Here is a 19,330-nt window from a genome sequence, read left to right as displayed (position 1 = left end):
ACAGAAGAGAAAAGAGAAATCAAATGGATACATCGATTTAAAAATAAAAAGAGGAAATTAAAGAACTTTACAAATAAAACCCAACAACTTGCCTCAACTAGAATCAATATCTTTCCAAGGCAGTTCGAGAAGGAAAAATTATTACTGACTCGTCAATCCAATCTTCGAAATTCCTTGAAGGCGCCATTAGTCTCTAGCGCACGGAGAAGGAGTGAAGGAAGGAAAGAGATAAAGAAAAGAAAGAAAGAATGAAAGAAGGAAGGGGTGAAATAAAAAAGAAGGGATGAGAGAAATAAAGAAGAAAGGGTGAAAGGAATAAATAATCTAAGAAGAAAAGAAGGGCTGGGCGAAAGGAATAAAGGATGAACAAGAAAAGAAAAAAAGATGAAATAAAAATAGAACGAAAGAAGCTAAAATATAAAATAGAAAAGAAAGAAGGGGTGAAAATGGACAGGAGAAAAGAAGGAAGGGTAAGAAAAATAAAGAATTTAAGAGGAAAAGAAGGAAAAGGTAAAAAAGAATGAAAGAAGAAAAGAAGGGAAAGGCAGCCGCTCCTCACTACAAACTAGTATGCAGAATTATTCGCCCGTAAGACTCCGGCGTTCCCAGTAGGCGGTGGAGAGGGAGTTTCCGCAGCGTAATGATATGTGAACGAATGGGTTTGTGTCTTGAGTTAGCTGCCGGGGTTGGACGGAGTACGGAAGGATTGCTGTGTACGGATTTATGGGATTTCTGTTTTTCGTGTTTTCTCTCCTTTGCTTGTTTTCATTGGTTTTTTTTTCTTGTCCAATTTTTAAAATACATTTATTTGTTCTTCTGTACCTGTTTTTTGGTTATCGAGTGTTATATATATAAATATATATATATATACTTTTTTTTTGTCTTCTTCTTTATTTCCCTCATTCAGTTATGTACACACTCTCGCAAACATACAAGCACGCACACAAAGGCACCCACAGATTTACATATACTCAAACATGTACAATGTATGTATGTACACACACACACACACACACACACACACATATATATATATATATATATATATAAATGATTCACTTTCTCTTTTGGCCTTTTCTCACCTTTTTTACCCATTATCTTTTCTCCTTTGTCTTTTTTTTTACTCTCATCTCCTTTCGAATGTGGATAATCCATTTTCGAAACGAGATGTAAAGATGAATATAGCAAAGGTCTACGTACCAAGTGTTATCATAAATCAATTTTTATTTGATTAATGGGTAAATTAATCAGGAACCAGATGAATAAACAGGTAAATAGATGAATAAGTAACTACACAAACAAAATAAGTCAATCAACAGATCATTGTATAAACTTCCAATATGGGAGACAAAAGAGCATCAAGGGACCAGTGATAACCTGATATTGTTCCTCTCAGGTTCAAACAACATCAGAATGTTGTTATTCCGCTGACATAACGTCCTTTAAGATGTTATCCTATCCCCGCTCCCTCGTGAGTTGCGTCCTCCCTTCCTCCCTCTCCCTCTTGAGACCTTCCACTCCCTTCCCCTCTCCTCTCTTCCTCTTTCTTCCCCTCAATGGCTTCCCTCCCCTCTCCCCCCCCCCCTCTCAACAACCTCTCCTCCTTAAAACCCGTCCTTCTTTCCTTCTGTCTCTTTTCCTGAAGACACTTCTCTCTCTCTCTCTCTGAGAATCCTTTCTACCCCTATTCCGTATCTCATCCTGGAGGTTCCTTACCCCTCCCTTTCCCCATGAAGACACCACCCTCCCTTGAAGACTGTCCCATTTCCCCTCCCTTCCCCTTTGACAACCTTTCCATTCCCCCTCCCTCCCCCTGGAATACCGTCCCATTCCCCCTCCCTCCACCCTTGAAGAGTATCCCATACCCCCCACAGAAGTCTTTCCCTTCCCTCCCTTCCTCCACCCCCAGAAGACTTTCCCTCCCTCTTCCCCTTCGAGACTTGTTCCATGTCGTGATCAGACTCTCTGGCCAGTGTAATCGCCGGCGAAACCGAGACTTTTTTTTCCCTTTTCCAAGACTCTTAATTGCAAATCCCTCAACGACGCCGAGTCACACGGGTCGAGACACGTTAAGGGACTTGTTCTTCCCATAAGATAGAGAGTGAGATGGGAGAATAGATAGATTAATAAATAAATAGATAGAGAGGGAAGGTAGGATGAAGGGTAGAGAGGAGAGTGAGGAGAGAGAGAGAGAGAGAAACTAAAAAAAAAGAAAAAGAAAAAGAAAAAAAAAAAGAGAGCGAGGAAACGAGAGGAGAGTGATCTGAGGCTGCTTTCCACCCTCCCGAGGTCACGCATCCTTCGTGTCACTCACTCTTAACGAAGGAGACATTCGCTAAGGTCCTCCTCGGGGAACAGTGCGTGGGACGACTACAGAATCTCCGGGGATGAGGAGGGGGGATGGAAGGGGAAAGTGGACAGGGAAATAGGTGGGAACGGAAGGGGTTGAGGGGGTAGAGAAAGGGATGGGGATGGAATAGGAGAGACGTGGGGAAAGGATGGGGAAAGAGGTATGGAGAGAGGGTATGTGTAAATGGAAAGGGAGAGGGGGGGGGGGGGTGAAAAGGGAGAGTTTTGTGGAAAGGGGTGGGAAAAGAAGGGGAGAGGGGTATATGGGAAATGGAGGTCAGAAGGAAGCGGTTAATGGGGAGGCGAGGGGAGAGATGAAAGATGGATGGGGCATGGGGTTGGGGAGAGAAAGAAGGGAGAGGTGAGTGAGAAGGGAAAGGGAAGACGTGGATGGGGATAGGAAGGGAAGATGGGAGATCTGGGTAGGGAGGGAGCGAAGGTGGGAGACCCGGGTGGGGAAGGAGGGAGAAATAGGATAGGGAGGGAGTGGGAGTTAGGAGAAAGGAGGTCAATGGGATCGGAAGGGTGGGCTCGGTAGGGGGTAGACGGATAGGGGTGTTGCTTGAAAAAAAAAAAAAAAAATGTTTAACCAGGACAAAGAACAAGACATGAGAAGTGTTGTAAATATAAGGAGCGCAAATATTGACACACGTTGTGGAATTGATCGATAATATATATATATATATATATAGTATATTTCTTGTCATGAATGCAGTAAACCGTCTTCTTATCCAAATTATTATCGTCATCTGTCACCCTTAAAATGTATTGAGTTAAACCATCCCTGAAAAGGCAGTTAACTTAATGTAAATGCGATTAGATTAATGAAGAGCAAAGTGAAATAAGTTGACAGGTAAAGGAAAGACTTAATATGCATAAATCTTTTGCAGACAGCTTCATCTTCTGGGAACCCGTGTTAGTCTAAGAATTCTCTTTTACAAATCTGTTCTTATTAACACGTCATAATTCTGATGTGTTTTGTCCTTTTTTGTACCTTTCTCATTTGTATATATTATTTGGTTCTCTCTAAAATTGTTCTCATAATTATTTTGGATTTTGCCATCTCTTGTTTAACACACCTTACTCCTGTTATCCTGGGTTACTGATAATTCACTAGAGATGACTGAATACCATACCCTGTTCTATGAATAATAGGGAAACAAATGTGATTCTAAAAATTAAACATGATACATATGTATGTTTGTGTGTGTGTGTGGGGGGGGGGGGGTATGTGCGTGTGACATATATCTATGCTATTTCCCTTTTGCAGAAAGAAGTCTTTAAGATTATCCTAAGAAAATCCATATATTTTTCTCCAACCTTTATTTCCCTGATGCTAAAAATAAACTATTTAAAAAGAAACCTTGTTGCATACCATCATCACAGTACGTGCGTGGCCGTCGCCCCCGAAACAGTTTCGTCCCAAAGGAATGTGATGCCTCCTGATCTTATTCCGATAAAGCAAATGCTAATGCGATTTGCATAACAGCTTGCACGCATAAGTTATCTCATTTCCTCACGTATAGCACACATTTCCGAGTTCGTGAATCTTATAATTTTTTTTTTTTTTTTTTTAGTTTTTTTTAGTTTTTTTTAGTTTTGTCGGATATGCAAGTGTGTGTTAGTTAAGAATTAGATTAGGGAAGCAAACACATGAGGGACCAAACGTCCATTATGGAGATGTTTAACAAGTGGTGCTCGGGAAATACGTTGCATGTTATTTCCAATTCCCTTTTCTATTACTTACCTGTCATCCCTCTCCTCGCTCACTCACTCTGTTTTTCCTCCTCCCTTGCCTCCGTCCTCCTCCTCTTCCTTCTGCTGCTTCTGCTGCTGCTCCTCCTGCTCCTCATCATCATCATCATCATCATCATCATCATCATCATCATCATCATCATCATCATCATCATCATCATCATCATCATCATCATCATCATCATCATCACTTGCCTCCCCCCCTCTCTTCCTCCTCCTCATTTGATTTCCTCCCCCTCCCTCCTCCATCTCTTCTTTAACTCTATATATTCTTTTCTCTCTTCCTGTTCTCTGGTACCCGTGTTCCCACGGTGCCCCACTATGATTACTTAATGGGTGAGCTAGTGAAGGCACATGTAGTAATGAGAGGAGTGTGGTTTGGAGGGCAGTGATGTGCCGGTGGGATGGGGTCTGAGTTGTTAGGAATAATTAATGGGTTTGTGCCATATATGTACAGTATTGTGTATGTTTGTAAGAAGTATGAAGTCTTCAAATAGATATTGTTATCATTAAAAAATAATGTGAACAAGGGAACTTATTTTTGGTGTTTGTTTACTTGTTTGATTATTTCCATGTCGTATTTTCCTTTTTTTTTTCTCACTAAATAACTGACTGTCTACATCCTTCGCATATTTATCAATTTATGATCAAGGTAAATCAAATACTATAGTATTATCGGTTTCGACCGAGGAACGGCCATTCTCGAATATAATTCTTCACGAATATGCACACAAAAGTCAGTATCTGTCTGTGTAAGAGGAAATTACATGGATATCAAAAACTTTACTGACTATTCAGCTTTTGCTATAACTGCGAGAGAGCGACGTCACGAGCACACAGACGCCAAAACACTGATCTTCATCCATTGCCTTGCTTTGGCCTGAGCGGCGGTAATATTGTGCCTGTTATTGCTCTGTGTTATTGTTGTTCCTACAGCAATTTCGCCGCTGTCACTGTTATTGCAATTGCAGCGTTATCACACTTGTTACTATTATGAGAACGCGATCCTACATCATTTCAGACATTGTGATGTAGCGTTGCATTTCCTGTATTGTGACCCCGGTTTGCAGATAGACAGTGATTCCTTGCGGCGGTACGCTAATAACCGCCAGCTTATATTTAATATTTCATTATATATTTTTTTCTGTATATTTTATACACCCCTCAAGTTGCAACATCAAAAAGAACTTTCGGGAATAGATCCATGTTTTTTTTTTCTTTTTCTTTGTTCTTTTTTGTATGTTACCAGCCCCACTCTCCTTTCCCTTCCCTTTTCCCTCATTAGACGTGGCTGGCAAGCTGATGCGACTGACTTGCTGAAAACAGGTCTTGGTTCCTCCTACGCTTCTTCGAGTTTTATTTTCATTTATTTTTCTTCTCTTTTCTTATTGCCATTGTCCGTGCATAGCGAGAGGATAAAAGGAAATGAAAAATGCAATTTTTTGAATTTTGTTTTTCCCATAATGTTAATTCAGTCAGGAATCCATTATACATACACACTGAAACCGTAACTCTGAAAGCTCGGTGCGGAATTCATTTTTAAAATGGTAGATTCAATTTAGTTATTGCAAACAAATAGATTTCCAACGCGATAAAAAGGCGATGGAATTCGAGTTTCCATATCTCTCATAATTATATTATACGTTTGATAATTTCTTTACGTCCATCTACAAATAAAATAATGAAAAATTAATATAGTTTCATAAAAAAAAGTTTCTCCCGCGCATAGACAAAATAAGGTAAATTGAAAAGCATGCGAGGAAAAAGTTAAGGAAAATGACATTCCGGAAAAAAAAAATGCTGTTAGGTAAGGAAAATTAGATTCCCTTGCTTATGAAAGACAAGGACATCCCACACACGGTTTTACATGCTTAAAGTGTGGTAATAATCTTAAATCCATTTGCACCGCCAGTTGCAAGGACCTGAAAGCTTCTCGGTTCTTGTCTGAGATTTTATGCATGGATTTAATGGAGGAAAAAATATCATGCATGCTACAGCCAGAGACAAAAGCAGTGGGCGTGGAAGTGGAACGACGCGTGAATCTGAATAACGACTAGATAAAGAGTTAAAGAGAGAGAGAGAGAGAGAGGGGGGAGGCGATATATATATTATATATATATATATATATATATATGTTGTGTATATATATATATAATACATATATATATATATATATATATATATATATATAGTTTTTATATATATATATTACACACACGCACACACAAATATACATAATACATATACATTTGTGCATATATATATTATATATACATATACATGTGTGCATATATATACATACATATATACATGTACATATACATGTGTACACACACACACACACACACACACACACACACACACACACTCACATATATATACACATACATACATACATATATATGTGTGCATATATAAACACATACACACATATATAGATAGATAGATAGATATGCATACGCATATATATATATATATATATATATAAATATTTAAATATATGTATTTATATATGTATATTTAAATATATATGTATATATTTGTATGTATATATACATACATATATATATATATATATATATATATATATATATATATATATATATATGTACACACACACACACACACACACACACACACACACACACACACACACACACACACACACACACACACACACACACACACACACACACGAGTATATAAGCACACACATATATAGGTATATATATATATATATATATGTATATATGTGTAAATATATATACATATACATACACATATGTGTGTGTGTGTGTGTGTGTGTAAATCTGCATAAGAATGAAGGAAAGTTTGTTCATTGAGTTCGTCTGGATCTCTTCGTCTCACGTAAGGGTATCACCTTTAAACCTTCCTCGTGGCGTGCACTCCGTGTTGTGTTTTACGGGTGACTATTGATTTGCGAAACAGATAAAACAAAAGAGTGAAATAGATATTCTTTTGAAGGTATTGTTGATATTGTGCGAATGTATATATTTGGAGTGGAAGGCAGACCGGCTGGCAGTATAAACGCGGTGTTGCTTTGCTGAGCCCTTCTTGATCTACAGTGGAAAATATTTTTAGGTATTGTAGGCTTTGTACATGAATATATACATACATACATGCATGCATATATATATATATATATATATATATATATATATGTGTGTGTGTGTGTGTGTGTGTGTGTGTGCGTGCGTGTCTGTGCATACACACACATACATATATATACATATATACATATGTATATATGTGTGTGTGTGTGTGCGTGCGTGCGTGCGTGTATGAATGTGTGTGGATTAAAAGAAAGATTTTCAAACTGACAGATAGATAAACAAAGAGAATGAACTATTAAGAATAAATTGAGCTTTTCGCAGTTGAGTGATTTTAATAGATTTTTTCTTCTATATCACCATCACCATGGTGTTTTTTTTTTTTTTTTTTTTTTTAGCCACGTGTGAGCTATGTGAAAAAAGTGTCAGTACTTTGTAAAAAGAGTGATGATACACAGAAGCAGAAATGAGACCGGTGCCTATTCGGCCCGGTGTGCATACATGTATATTCAATTATTCCATGGAGTACTGCATTTTATGCACTTTATGCAAACTAATTCACTAGTTATTCCATGGGTGATGAATGTGAGAAATGTTTTATTTTAATTTGTCGTAGAATCATTAATACTACATTGTTTTGTATTTTAGTACTTTCTCTCGCTCTCTCACTCTCTCTCTTTCTCTCTCCTCCCCCACCTATTCTTCCTCCTCCTCTTCCTCCTCCTCCTCCTCCTCTTCCTCCTCTTCCTCCTCTACCCCTCCCTCCCTCCCTCGCCCTCATCTTATTTGTATACCCACTTTTATGAACATTTAAAGAACTACTGCAAACCGACCTGAATTCGAACGCGTCCCATCCCGGTGGCCCAGAGATCGATAATCTTCGCCCACCGCCTGGCATGCTATCTACAGCCTCTTAAAAGTCCATTACGCCTTATCGTCACACCGACTCTGTCATCATAACGTCTTGATGGTCGGGTTTGCTATCCGCCCATCATTAACATCCTGATCGAAAGCAATTGTAGTTGAGGGAACAGCCGCCAGGGGGATCATTTCGATGTGGTTTATGACCTTTTTCGTCACGTAAAGGGAAGGCGAGAGTTCTTGTTTCCCGCTTGAGTGTTGCGGTGGGCGAGTGGGGGTCGACTTGCAGGGAAGAGGGCAGGGAGGGGAGAGGGGCAAGCAGGGAAGGGCGGGGGGTAGGCGGGTATTCATGGATTCGTTTCTCCTTTTTTTTCCGGGCATTGCTTTCTTTGTGTAGGTTTTATTGTATGTGGGTATTGTTATTTGTAGGTAAAAAATAAGTTATTTTTGTGGAGTACATTATTGATATCCGTCGCTGTTATTAAGCGGAGATATCGCTTTGGCCATGCATTGAATTCTGTTGTTCTCCACCACTCGCTCTTTCTGTCAACATGACGATGGGTCATTTATGGTAATCGAGCACATTTTTACCTTTACCAGCGCAGTTTTTCCCCGAACGTTGTTCACAGTATTCATGAAAATTCAAAATTACCGTCATCGGACTGCAAACAATTAGTATGGAAAATTAAAATCAAATTAATTCAGTTCTTTTTATTACATAGAAAGGGAATCCGCGCACACACACACACACACACAAACACATACATATACATACAGACATACACACAAACACACAAACACACAAACACACAAACACATACACATACATACAGACGTACACACACACACACACACACACACACACACACACACACACACACACACACACACACACACACACACACACACACACACACACACACACACACATACACACACACACATATATGTACGTACGTATATATATATATATATATATATATATATATATATATATGTACACATACATATTCTAACATATATTTAATATATATATGTATATATATATATATATATATATATATATGTGTGTGTGTGTGTGTGTGTGTGTGTGTGTGTGTGTGTGCGTGTGTGTGTGTATATATATGTATATGTACATATGTATATATACACATATATGTTTTTTTTTATACATACTTACAAACACACACACAAACACAAACACAAACACACTCACACACACACACACACACACACACACACACACACACACACACACACACACTCATATGTATTTACACACTTTATATACACTTTTGCATGTGTGTAGGTAAATTTCAACCTAAGCCAAAACGCATCAGTATTGTACTGCGTTGTACTATAGCTGCCTAACTTACCTGATTTCTTGTTCTTCTCCCTCTCCTCCACTCCCTCCCCCTTCCCCATCCCCACCTATCCCAAGCCAGAATTATCCCCCGGCAGCAGATAGGCTCAGGATCAAATGGGAATTGATAGCCTCTGCCGCGGGAGCAACTGCGAGGAACTCCCGAATTATAATGAAGAGAAGCGGGTGCCAGTGATCACGTGTGAGGGACTTATCACGCATCTCTCATGATGTGGTCGAATTTCCTCCTCTAAGTAATTGATAGGTGGTTTAGGCAAGGTTGAATTATAGCTGTGAGCCAGTCATTTAACGGTTGCGTTACTATGGGCGCCCACTAAAATTGTGTAAAGTTCATGCTGTAGGACATATGGAAACTGTATGTTTTATATTTCAAACTAGTTTTGTGAATATATTCTCTTGAGTAAATATAAATATATTCAAATAAATACCATTGCTTTTATTTGTTTTATAAGCTAATCTGTATGATACAATTACTTCGTCTTCTTTATGATATGGTATATTACAGCTTTGCCATTACACAATTCTGTTATTTTTACAATTTCGTAAAAAGTTATGCTAAAGGCGGCGAGTCATACATAACCTGGTCACATAAGACAGGCTAGTAATGAAACGGGAGTCAGAAAGTCCGTAGGGTTTTCACATTGGTACATGGCGTGTATCTTGGCTATAGTAAGTCACGCAAAGTTTCAATTTGTGCCTTGTTAGGTCCCATATGGCTACCCTGCCTGTTTGTTTTTCTCTGCATTATCAATGATTATGTTTATTTGTTTTATTTGTTTATGAACAGGAAAATTTATATCGATCGTTTCGTATATTTGCGTAATGGATGACTGTGTTTACATAAATAGATTTATACATACATATATATACATATATATACACATATATACACATATTTGTGTGTGTGTATCTCTCTATCTATATATGTATGTATGTGTGTATGTGTGTGTGTGTACATGCATGCATACACACACACACACACATATATATATATATATATATATATATATATATATATATATATATATATATATACATATATACACACACATTTGTGTATATGCATGTGTTTATGCGTATGTTTGCATTTTTGTGTGTAAATATAAATACATTCATTTATATATACATACATATGTTTACATACATATGTATGTAAATATATATGTACATATATATGCATATGTTACATACATACATATATATATGTATACACACACACACACATATATATATATTATATAATTGTATATGTGTGTATGTGTATGCATATATATTGTAAGACACACACACATACACACGCACACACACACACATACGCACACACACACAGACATATATGTGTGCGTATGCACACACACACACACACACACACACACACACACACACACACACACACACACACATACAGATGTATGTATATGTTCATATGGAAACGGATACAGTCACAAACACAGACAAACACTTTCTTGCATGCTGTATATCTTTTGTATGTGACGTGGCCGATCCAACCTATCTCCAAATTTAGCCAGACTTCAGCCCTGTCCGTGCAGTCCAATGGTCATCCTTTAATTTTCATGGATCAGCTGGAACGGAAGATATCATTCGACGGTGTGAGACAAAACCATTGGATCTGCCCAACACTACAAACACCCTTCGCGTAATATTTGTTCGACTTATACTTATTCGTCTGTTCTAAACGTTCCCCTCCCCTTTCCCCCTCTCCCCTCTCTTACCTCCCCGTCCTTCCCTGTGCCAGAAATATATGTTATCAGACTAATGTACTGCAAGGATCTGTTTAAAACGATACCCGAAATCGGTGATTGTATTTCATCCGAGCATCGGAGAGACTGCTGTTTGAAGGCCTTCGACGCCGTTGTTAATCCTTTGGGGGCTGTTTAAACGGTTTTATCTCCAGCTTTACGAGAAGGAGTAAATATTCTTTATGCCGTCATGGGAGTTCTGGTCGGAGCTGCTTTGTGGGATTTTTTTTTTTTCTTTAGTTTCGAAGGGAAATATCCTCCTTTTGGTAGCCATGAACCTGGCGACCTTCATCTCTCTCTCTCTCTCTCTTTTTTTTTTTTTTTTTTTACTCATTTTATTCCCCTCACTCTCTCTTTCTTCCTTTCCCCCTCCTCCATCTCACTCTCTTTCTTCCTTTCTCCCTCCTTCCCTCTCACTCTCTTTCTTCCTTTCCCCCTCCTCCATCTCACTCTCTTTCTTCCTTTCCCCCTCCTCCATCTCACTCTCTTTCTTCCTTTCCCCCTCCTCCATCTCACTCTCTTTCTTCCTTTCCCCCTCCTCCATCTCACTCTCTTTCTTCCTTTCCCCCTCCTCCATCTCACTCTCTTTCTTCCTTTCCCCCTCCTCCATCTCACTCTCTTTCTTCCTTTCCCCCTCCTCCATCTCACTCTCTTTCTTCCTTTCCCCCTCCTCCATCTCACTCTCTTTCTTCCTTTCCCCCTCCTCCATCTCACTCTCTTTCTTCCTTTCCCCCTCCTCCATCTCACTCTCTTTCTTCCTTTCCCCCTCCTCCATCTCACTCTCTTTCTTCCTTTCCCCCTCCTCCATCTCACTCTCTTTCTTCCTTTCCCCCTCCTCCATCTCACTCTCTTTCTTCCTTTCCCCCTCCTCCATCTCACTCTCTTTCTTCCTTTCCCCCTCCTCCATCTCACTCTCTTTCTTCCTTTCCCCCTCCTCCATCTCACTCTCTTTCTTCCTTTCCCCCTCCTCCATCTCACTCTCTTTCTTCCTTTCCCCCTCCTCCATCTCACTCTCTTTCTTCCTTTCCCCCTCCTCCATCTCACTCTCTTTCTTCCTTTCCCCCTCCTCCATCTCACTCTCTTTCTTCCTTTCCCCCTCCTCCATCTCACTCTCTTTCTTCCTTTCCCCCTCCTCCATCTCACTCTCTTTCTTCCTTTCCCCCTCCTCCATCTCACTCTCTTTCTTCCTTTCCCCCTCCTCCATCTCACTCTCTTTCTTCCTTTCCCCCTCCTCCATCTCACTCTCTTTCTTCCTTTCCCCCTCCTCCATCTCACTCTCTTTCTTCCTTTCCCCCTCCTCCATCTCACTCTCTTTCTTCCTTTCCCCCTCCTCCATCTCACTCTCTTTCTTCCTTTCCCCCTCCTCCATCTCACTCTCTTTCTTCCTTTCCCCCTCCTCCATCTCACTCTCTTTCTTCCTTTCCCCCTCCTCCATCTCACTCTCTTTCTTCCTTTCCCCCTCCTCCATCTCACTCTCTTTCTTCCTTTCCCCCTCCTCCATCTCACTCTCTTTCTTCCTTTCCCCCTCCTCCATCTCACTCTCTTTCTTCCTTTCCCCCTCCTCCATCTCACTCTCTTTCTTCCTTTCCCCCTCCTCCATCTCACTCTCTTTCTTCCTTTCCCCCTCCTCCATCTCACTCTCTTTCTTCCTTTCCCCCTCCTCCATCTCACTCTCTTTCTTCCTTTCCCCCTCCTCCATCTCACTCTCTTTCTTCCTTTCCCCCTCCTCCATCTCACTCTCTTTCTTCCTTTCCCCCTCCTCCATCTCACTCTCTTTCTTCCTTTCCCCCTCCTCCATCTCACTCTCTTTCTTCCTTTCCCCCTCCTCCATCTCACTCTCTTTCTTCCTTTCCCCCTCCTCCATCTCACTCTCTTTCTTCCTTTCCCCCTCCTCCATCTCACTCTCTTTCTTCCTTTCCCCCTCCTCCATCTCACTCTCTTTCTTCCTTTCCCCCTCCTCCATCTCACTCTCTTTCTTCCTTTCCCCCTCCTCCATCTCACTCTCTTTCTTCCTTTCCCCCTCCTCCATCTCACTCTCTTTCTTCCTTTCCCCCTCCTCCATCTCACTCTCTTTCTTCCTTTCCCCCTCCTCCATCTCACTCTCTTTCTTCCTTTCCCCCTCCTCCATCTCACTCTCTTTCTTCCTTTCCCCCTCCTCCATCTCACTCTCTTTCTTCCTTTCCCCCTCCTCCATCTCACTCTCTTTCTTCCTTTCCCCCTCCTCCATCTCACTCTCTTTCTTCCTTTCCCCCTCCTCCATCTCACTCTCTTTCTTCCTTTCCCCCTCCTCCATCTCACTCTCTTTCTTCCTTTCCCCCTCCTCCATCTCACTCTCTTTCTTCCTTTCCCCCTCCTCCATCTCACTCTCTTTCTTCCTTTCCCCCTCCTCCATCTCACTCTCTTTCTTCCTTTCCCCCTCCTCCATCTCACTCTCTTTCTTCCTTTCCCCCTCCTCCATCTCACTCTCTTTCTTCCTTTCCCCCTCCTCCATCTCACTCTCTTTCTTCCTTTCCCCCTCCTCCATCTCACTCTCTTTCTTCCTTTCCCCCTCCTCCATCTCACTCTCTTTCTTCCTTTCCCCCTCCTCCATCTCACTCTCTTTCTTCCTTTCCCCCTCCTCCATCTCACTCTCTTTCTTCCTTTCCCCCTCCTCCATCTCACTCTCTTTCTTCCTTTCCCCCTCCTCCATCTCACTCTCTTTCTTCCTTTCCCCCTCCTCCATCTCACTCTCTTTCTTCCTTTCCCCCTCCTCCATCTCACTCTCTTTCTTCCTTTCCCCCTCCTCCATCTCACTCTCTTTCTTCCTTTCCCCCTCAAACTGGATCTGATTGATTGAATTCTCTAGGGAAGTTGAGGCAGTAGCGACTGACAGAGACTCGGGAAAAGAGTTACAGTATAGCAGTATTTTTGTTGTCGATTTTTAAAATGTTGGTATCATTTAGAAGTTAGGTAATTATTGGACAAACTTGGGGAAGTTACAAGTGTTTCTCCCGATGACTTAATGGAGGCTTTGGGTAGGCTTACAGAGAGTTGCTGCTGTAGGCCTACCCTGGTACAGCCTGGATCCCGGATGTCAGATTGAGGCATTCCAGAAGTAAGCCACAGATACACCGCCTCAGTGTGTTCCCTGATTGGGTTCTGTCTGCGTGTGCTGTGATATCGGTTTTTGAAAATGAAGATTTTGCAAGCCAATGGTTTCTAATATTTGACGGGGAGGAAGACTAATTATCCTGCAGGATGGTTTTGTAATGCGGAACATTCTAGTATTTCTTATTTGAAGTGTGGTAGATTCCTGTTTTTAAAGTTAGTATTTTATTTTTTTATTGTTAAGAAAAGGTAAATTAGTAAATGATATGATTAGAAGGTTCAGGCTATAAAAAAGCATACGAAATAGTGTGTATATATATATATATATATATATATATATATATATATATATAAACACGGATGCCTCTTTATCTGTCTTGTCCTTTTTGTAAATGGTATTGATTTTTATCCGGCGTGCTTGTGTGAAAGAGAGAGATATAGAAAAGGAGTGAGTTACAATACAGACTGTACTGAGAAAAAAGACACTTCTGGCAATAATTTAAAAAATCAAGAAAGCACCAGTGTCTTTTTTCACTATCTAATGTTTTATATTTCTTTCCCAACAGAGGTGGTGATGAGGGAGAAGAAAGGCGGAGCGCTCAGCAAGGTACAGAAGCTCAAGAGACGCATATCGCACAGCTTCGGCAAGTTAGGTAAGTACTGAGTTCACAATTCTGACTCTTATGGCAGTGAAGCGGAAAAGTCAAGATGGCGTGTTTCTCTTGCGAATTCATCCGATAAATGCTCATGTCTTTTTATTTTGTAGGATAGTTTTTTTGGGGGGGTTGTTTATTCATTTATATCCCCCCATTATATTTGTAATTAATTTTCTTGCTACATTTACTAATCTATATTAATTCCCAAAATTCTGTTGTATTAATTGGAGTCAGGAATATACAGAATATCGAATACAACACTCATCCGCAAGGGAATTTTTACAAAACTGTTACCATCAATTTTTCAATCTAATTCGTATAATTGTTTTAATCACATATAGAGTCAAGAGAACGCAGATAACAAAGTACAACGCTCACGCGCACCCAGACCCGGCGATTTTTAGATTGTTTCCCCGACCGCCGTAATGAACCCTAATGAATGTAACTCATCAGTAGTTACGTGGCGTGCGGGGGGAGGCGGACGGTCGGAGCAGCAAACGGATATTGTCGTTTTAAAGTGTATTCGTCCTGCCGTCACACTTCGCTGATTTGCATACGCGGTCCCTTTGTTATGGAGAGTGTATTTGTTTAAATTATTATTGGATCGGGTTTTTATAACTTGTTTGATATCATTTACATGGCGCGGGGATTGTGCTCTATCATGTACAGTGTGAATATTGATTTCCTTATTTGTGTTTTGTTATCTAACCGCAGGGTGTATGTTTTTCGTACTATTGTTCCTCTAATTCCAAGTTCTGGAATGTGATTCTAAATTGTCTTAATCTTCTAAAGAATGTAGAGAAAATCAAAAATGTACTACACTTCTCTCTCTCTCTCTCTCTCTCTCTCTCTCTCTCTCTCTCTCTCTCTCTCTCTCTCTCTCTCTCTCTCTCTCTCTCTCTCTCTCTCTCTCAAGTGAGGGCTAAGTGTATTTTATCTATGTTTATACTTACCTATCAACCGATATATTTTCATATATGTCCACATTTTCTATTTTAGCTATCCGTGTATCTCCCCATCTATATCTTTATTTTTATCTGTCTCAATTGCTATCTGTCCATCCATTTGTCTATATATATATATTGACTATCTATCAATCTGACTGTCGATCTGCCTATCTATTTATCTATCTGTCTATCTATCTATCTATCTATCTATCCATATGTCCATATCTCTATCAGCCTATCTAATCAATATATCCATCCATCTGTTTATCTATCTATCTGTCTACCTATCTATCTAAGTCCATCTATCTATAAGTATACATGTACATACCCGTAAAGATACATATCCGTGTGTATGTGTGTCTACATACATGTCCCTATCTCTCTCTTTTTTTTCTGCTCCCCAAAGCCATCACGCATATCGACCGATGTGTGGGAGCGGAATGGTCAGATTTATGGAACTATGTGTGTAGGGAAAGGGAGGAGGAATGTAGGGAAGAGGCGAGGGAGTGAAAGAGGGGTAGGTGAGGAGGAAGGAAGGAAGGAGGGAGGGATGGAAGGAGGGAGGAAGGGAGGGAGTGAAAGTGGGGTAGGTGAGGAGGAAGGAAGGGAGGGAGTGAAAGAGGGGTAGGTAAGGAGGATGGAGGGAGGGAGAGAGGGAGAGAAGGAGAGAGTGAGTGTGAGAAGGAGGGAGTGAAAGAGGAGTAGGTGAGTAAGAATGAGGGAGGGAGGAAGGGCGGGAGGGAAAGATGGAAGGATAAAGAGAGAAAGAGAGAGGGTTATGGGAGGGAGTAAAGAGAGGGCGAGGATGTTAGCGCATTTGGACACAATGGTGTATATGGGCTGGAATTACTACTGATGCCAGACTATATGGCCCTACAAAGTGTTTTTTCCCCTCCTGCCAAGTTTTTTTTCCTCCCACCAACGCTGGCCTTAACGTATATTTTATGTGCTGACAATGTAGATCAGAGGCATTCGCGGCCAGAGAATGAAATAGGAATGGATTTTGCAATAGATATCGGATGTCCTTTGGGTGTGTGTAGGGGAATGGGAGACCTCCGTATCGGGAATAGATCAGCAATAAAGATGAGGACGCAGGAGAGGAAGATCAGTTAAAGAGTGGAAGAGGAATATGCTTTACACGTCCGTTGATTTGTAAGTGCACGGTTTACATATATAGGCACAGATATAGGCAGAAGCGTAAATCTGTCATTACTAAAAGAGGGAAAAGGAAGAGAGGTGAAAGGTGGCGGCGGATGAGAGAAAGAGAGGAAAAAACAGGGAAACGCTGTAGAGAAAGAAAGATAAAAGAGAAAAAAGAGAAAAAAATAAAGGAAAGATTAGTTGGGTAAAGAGGCTGGACTGCTCTGCGCTGCGTGTCTTGCCGAGTCGCTGACCTCGAGCGACTGTGGCGTCAGGTCTCGTAGGGACGGTAGTGTGTACATCACTACATGCATATATATATATATATATATATATATATATATATATATATATATATATATATAGAGAGAGAGAGAGAGAGAGAGAGAGAGAGAGAGAGAGAGAGAGGAGCCATACACAGATGCATTTATACACACACATACACATACACATACACATATCCCATACACATACACATACACATACACATACACATACACACACACACACACACACACACACACACACACACACACACACACACACACTGTGTGTGTGTGTGTGTTTATAATGCATACCGTAACTGCTTGATCATAAAAAATACCATCAGAATAAAAAGTATGACCAAACGTCATCTCCACCTGCACGCTTCAGGTTACGGGAGAGCAATCACATAATGGAACAGAACATTATAGGTATATATCACACGAAAAAAAAAAAAAAAAAAAAAAGATGTTTCGGTATTATTACATTGTCACGCGAGGCCGCCTGCCAGAACTTTAATTCCTAAAACAAGATGCGGAAGATCAGACCTTTTGCGTTGACAAGGAGACACGGGAAGCCTCAGGGATTTCCTCCTCCGTGTTGCAAGACACTAGAGATACGCTCGAGGAAGGTAAGGCGCTGGATTAATAAATATTAAAGGGGAGAGGAACACACGCAGTGGTTTGTGTCGCCTTTGGGGAGGAGAAAGGAAGAGGAAAGGGGGGCGGGGGGGTATTAAGATGGCGGCTCTGGGTAATTATCTTTAGTTTTTTTCGTTTTCATGAGCTTCTTGAGACATTAAAGTGGAAACGAAGGAGAGGGAGGACGAAAGCGTGATGATAAGAGGGAGAGGGAAGAGGAGAAAACGAAAGATTAGGAGAGGGAGAAAGGAGAAGACTGGTAAGAGTGTGGAGAATTGAGAGGAGTAGAGGGAAAGGGAAAGAGGAAAATAGGAAATAAGTACATGATCTTAATATTATACTTTTCGTTCTTTCTCCTGTTCATTTGTTTTACCACCTGTTTCCTATCTATCTATCTATGTGTGTGTGTGTGTGTGTGTATTGCTGTTAAAGACTTAAGCGTGCAAAAGTTGTTTTGTCTTTATTTTATTATCTCATACATCTAAATATGTCTGCCTTCCCCCCTCCCCCCTCCCTCTCTCTCTCTCACTCTCTCTCTCTCTCTCTCTCTCTCTCTCTCGCATACACAAATACACGCACGCACGCACTCTCACCCGCGTTTGCTGGTGTGTGGGTCGGGGAAGGGATGGCCAGAGAAGCACGCCAGCCTGCACCCAATTCTAAGCCATATTGCCATACAAATACAAGCTCTATCCTAGTATTTGCTATCTCTTCCCGGTCCTTAGGCCCCTCCCCAATTGCTTCCAACTCTTCCCCTTCTCGTCACAGCCTTCTTCTTATTTCTTCCTTCCCCGTTTTCCTTGCTTCGTTTTCTCCCCTTTAAGTTCTTCCTTTCCCACTCTCACCCTTCTTCTTTCTTCTCCCCTAACTCTTTGACTCCCACTTCCTTCCTTTCGGCTTTCCCTCTCTTCTTTTCCCTTTCCCTCAAACCCTCTGAGTCTCATTCCTTTTCTCCCCTCAACTTTCCGTTCCTTCAAGCGTTTTGGGGTTTACTTTCGTCTCCTCCTCTTCCCCTCACTCCCTCTCTTTCCCCTCAAGCCGTTTGACGTGAACATTCTCCCTTTCCCCTTTTTCTCCCCTCATCATCCGTTCTTGTCTTTCCCCCTCTTTCCTACTCTCTTTCCGCCCCCCCCCCCCCCCCCCCGCTGCCCACTCTTCCCTTCTCTACCCTTCCCCTCCCGTCCTCCTCTCCTCTCCCTCCCCTCCCATCCCCTCTCCAGCACCCTTTTCCCACCTTCCCCGTGACCTTTAGCGGGTGCAGCTGTTTCGTCATAGCTCACGACCTTTCCCTCTCGCCCCCCCCCCCTTTCCTCGGGGTCGCATTCTACCCAACCACAATTTCTTATTCTTTTTAGGCCTATGGTTTTCCTCCCTTCTTCACGCAAACCACAGGTGTGTCGCATGGGGTATTGTCC

At 41.2% G+C, this 19,330-nt stretch overlaps 1 protein-coding gene across 15 annotated transcripts in view; it reads left to right on the top strand.

Moving 5' to 3' along the window:
• The window catches only part of LOC125037784 (cyclin-dependent kinase 14-like), a 328,883-nt gene that overhangs the window by 159,657 nt on the left and 149,896 nt on the right, over window positions 1–19,330 (top strand). For all 15 annotated transcript variants that reach the window (XM_047631001.1, XM_047630998.1, XM_047630996.1 and 12 more), the window contains one exon: window positions 14,834–14,920. In XM_047631001.1, coding sequence (XP_047486957.1) covers window positions 14,834–14,920 — 87 coding nt within the window. The remainder of the gene's footprint in view (window positions 1–14,833; window positions 14,921–19,330) is intronic.

This window comes from Penaeus chinensis, chromosome 24, assembly GCF_019202785.1.
Source record: "Penaeus chinensis breed Huanghai No. 1 chromosome 24, ASM1920278v2, whole genome shotgun sequence".
NCBI lineage: Eukaryota > Metazoa > Arthropoda > Malacostraca > Decapoda > Penaeidae > Penaeus > Penaeus chinensis.
The sequence above is the reverse complement of the archived record's forward strand: the minus strand, read 5'-3'. Positions and strand labels throughout refer to the sequence as shown.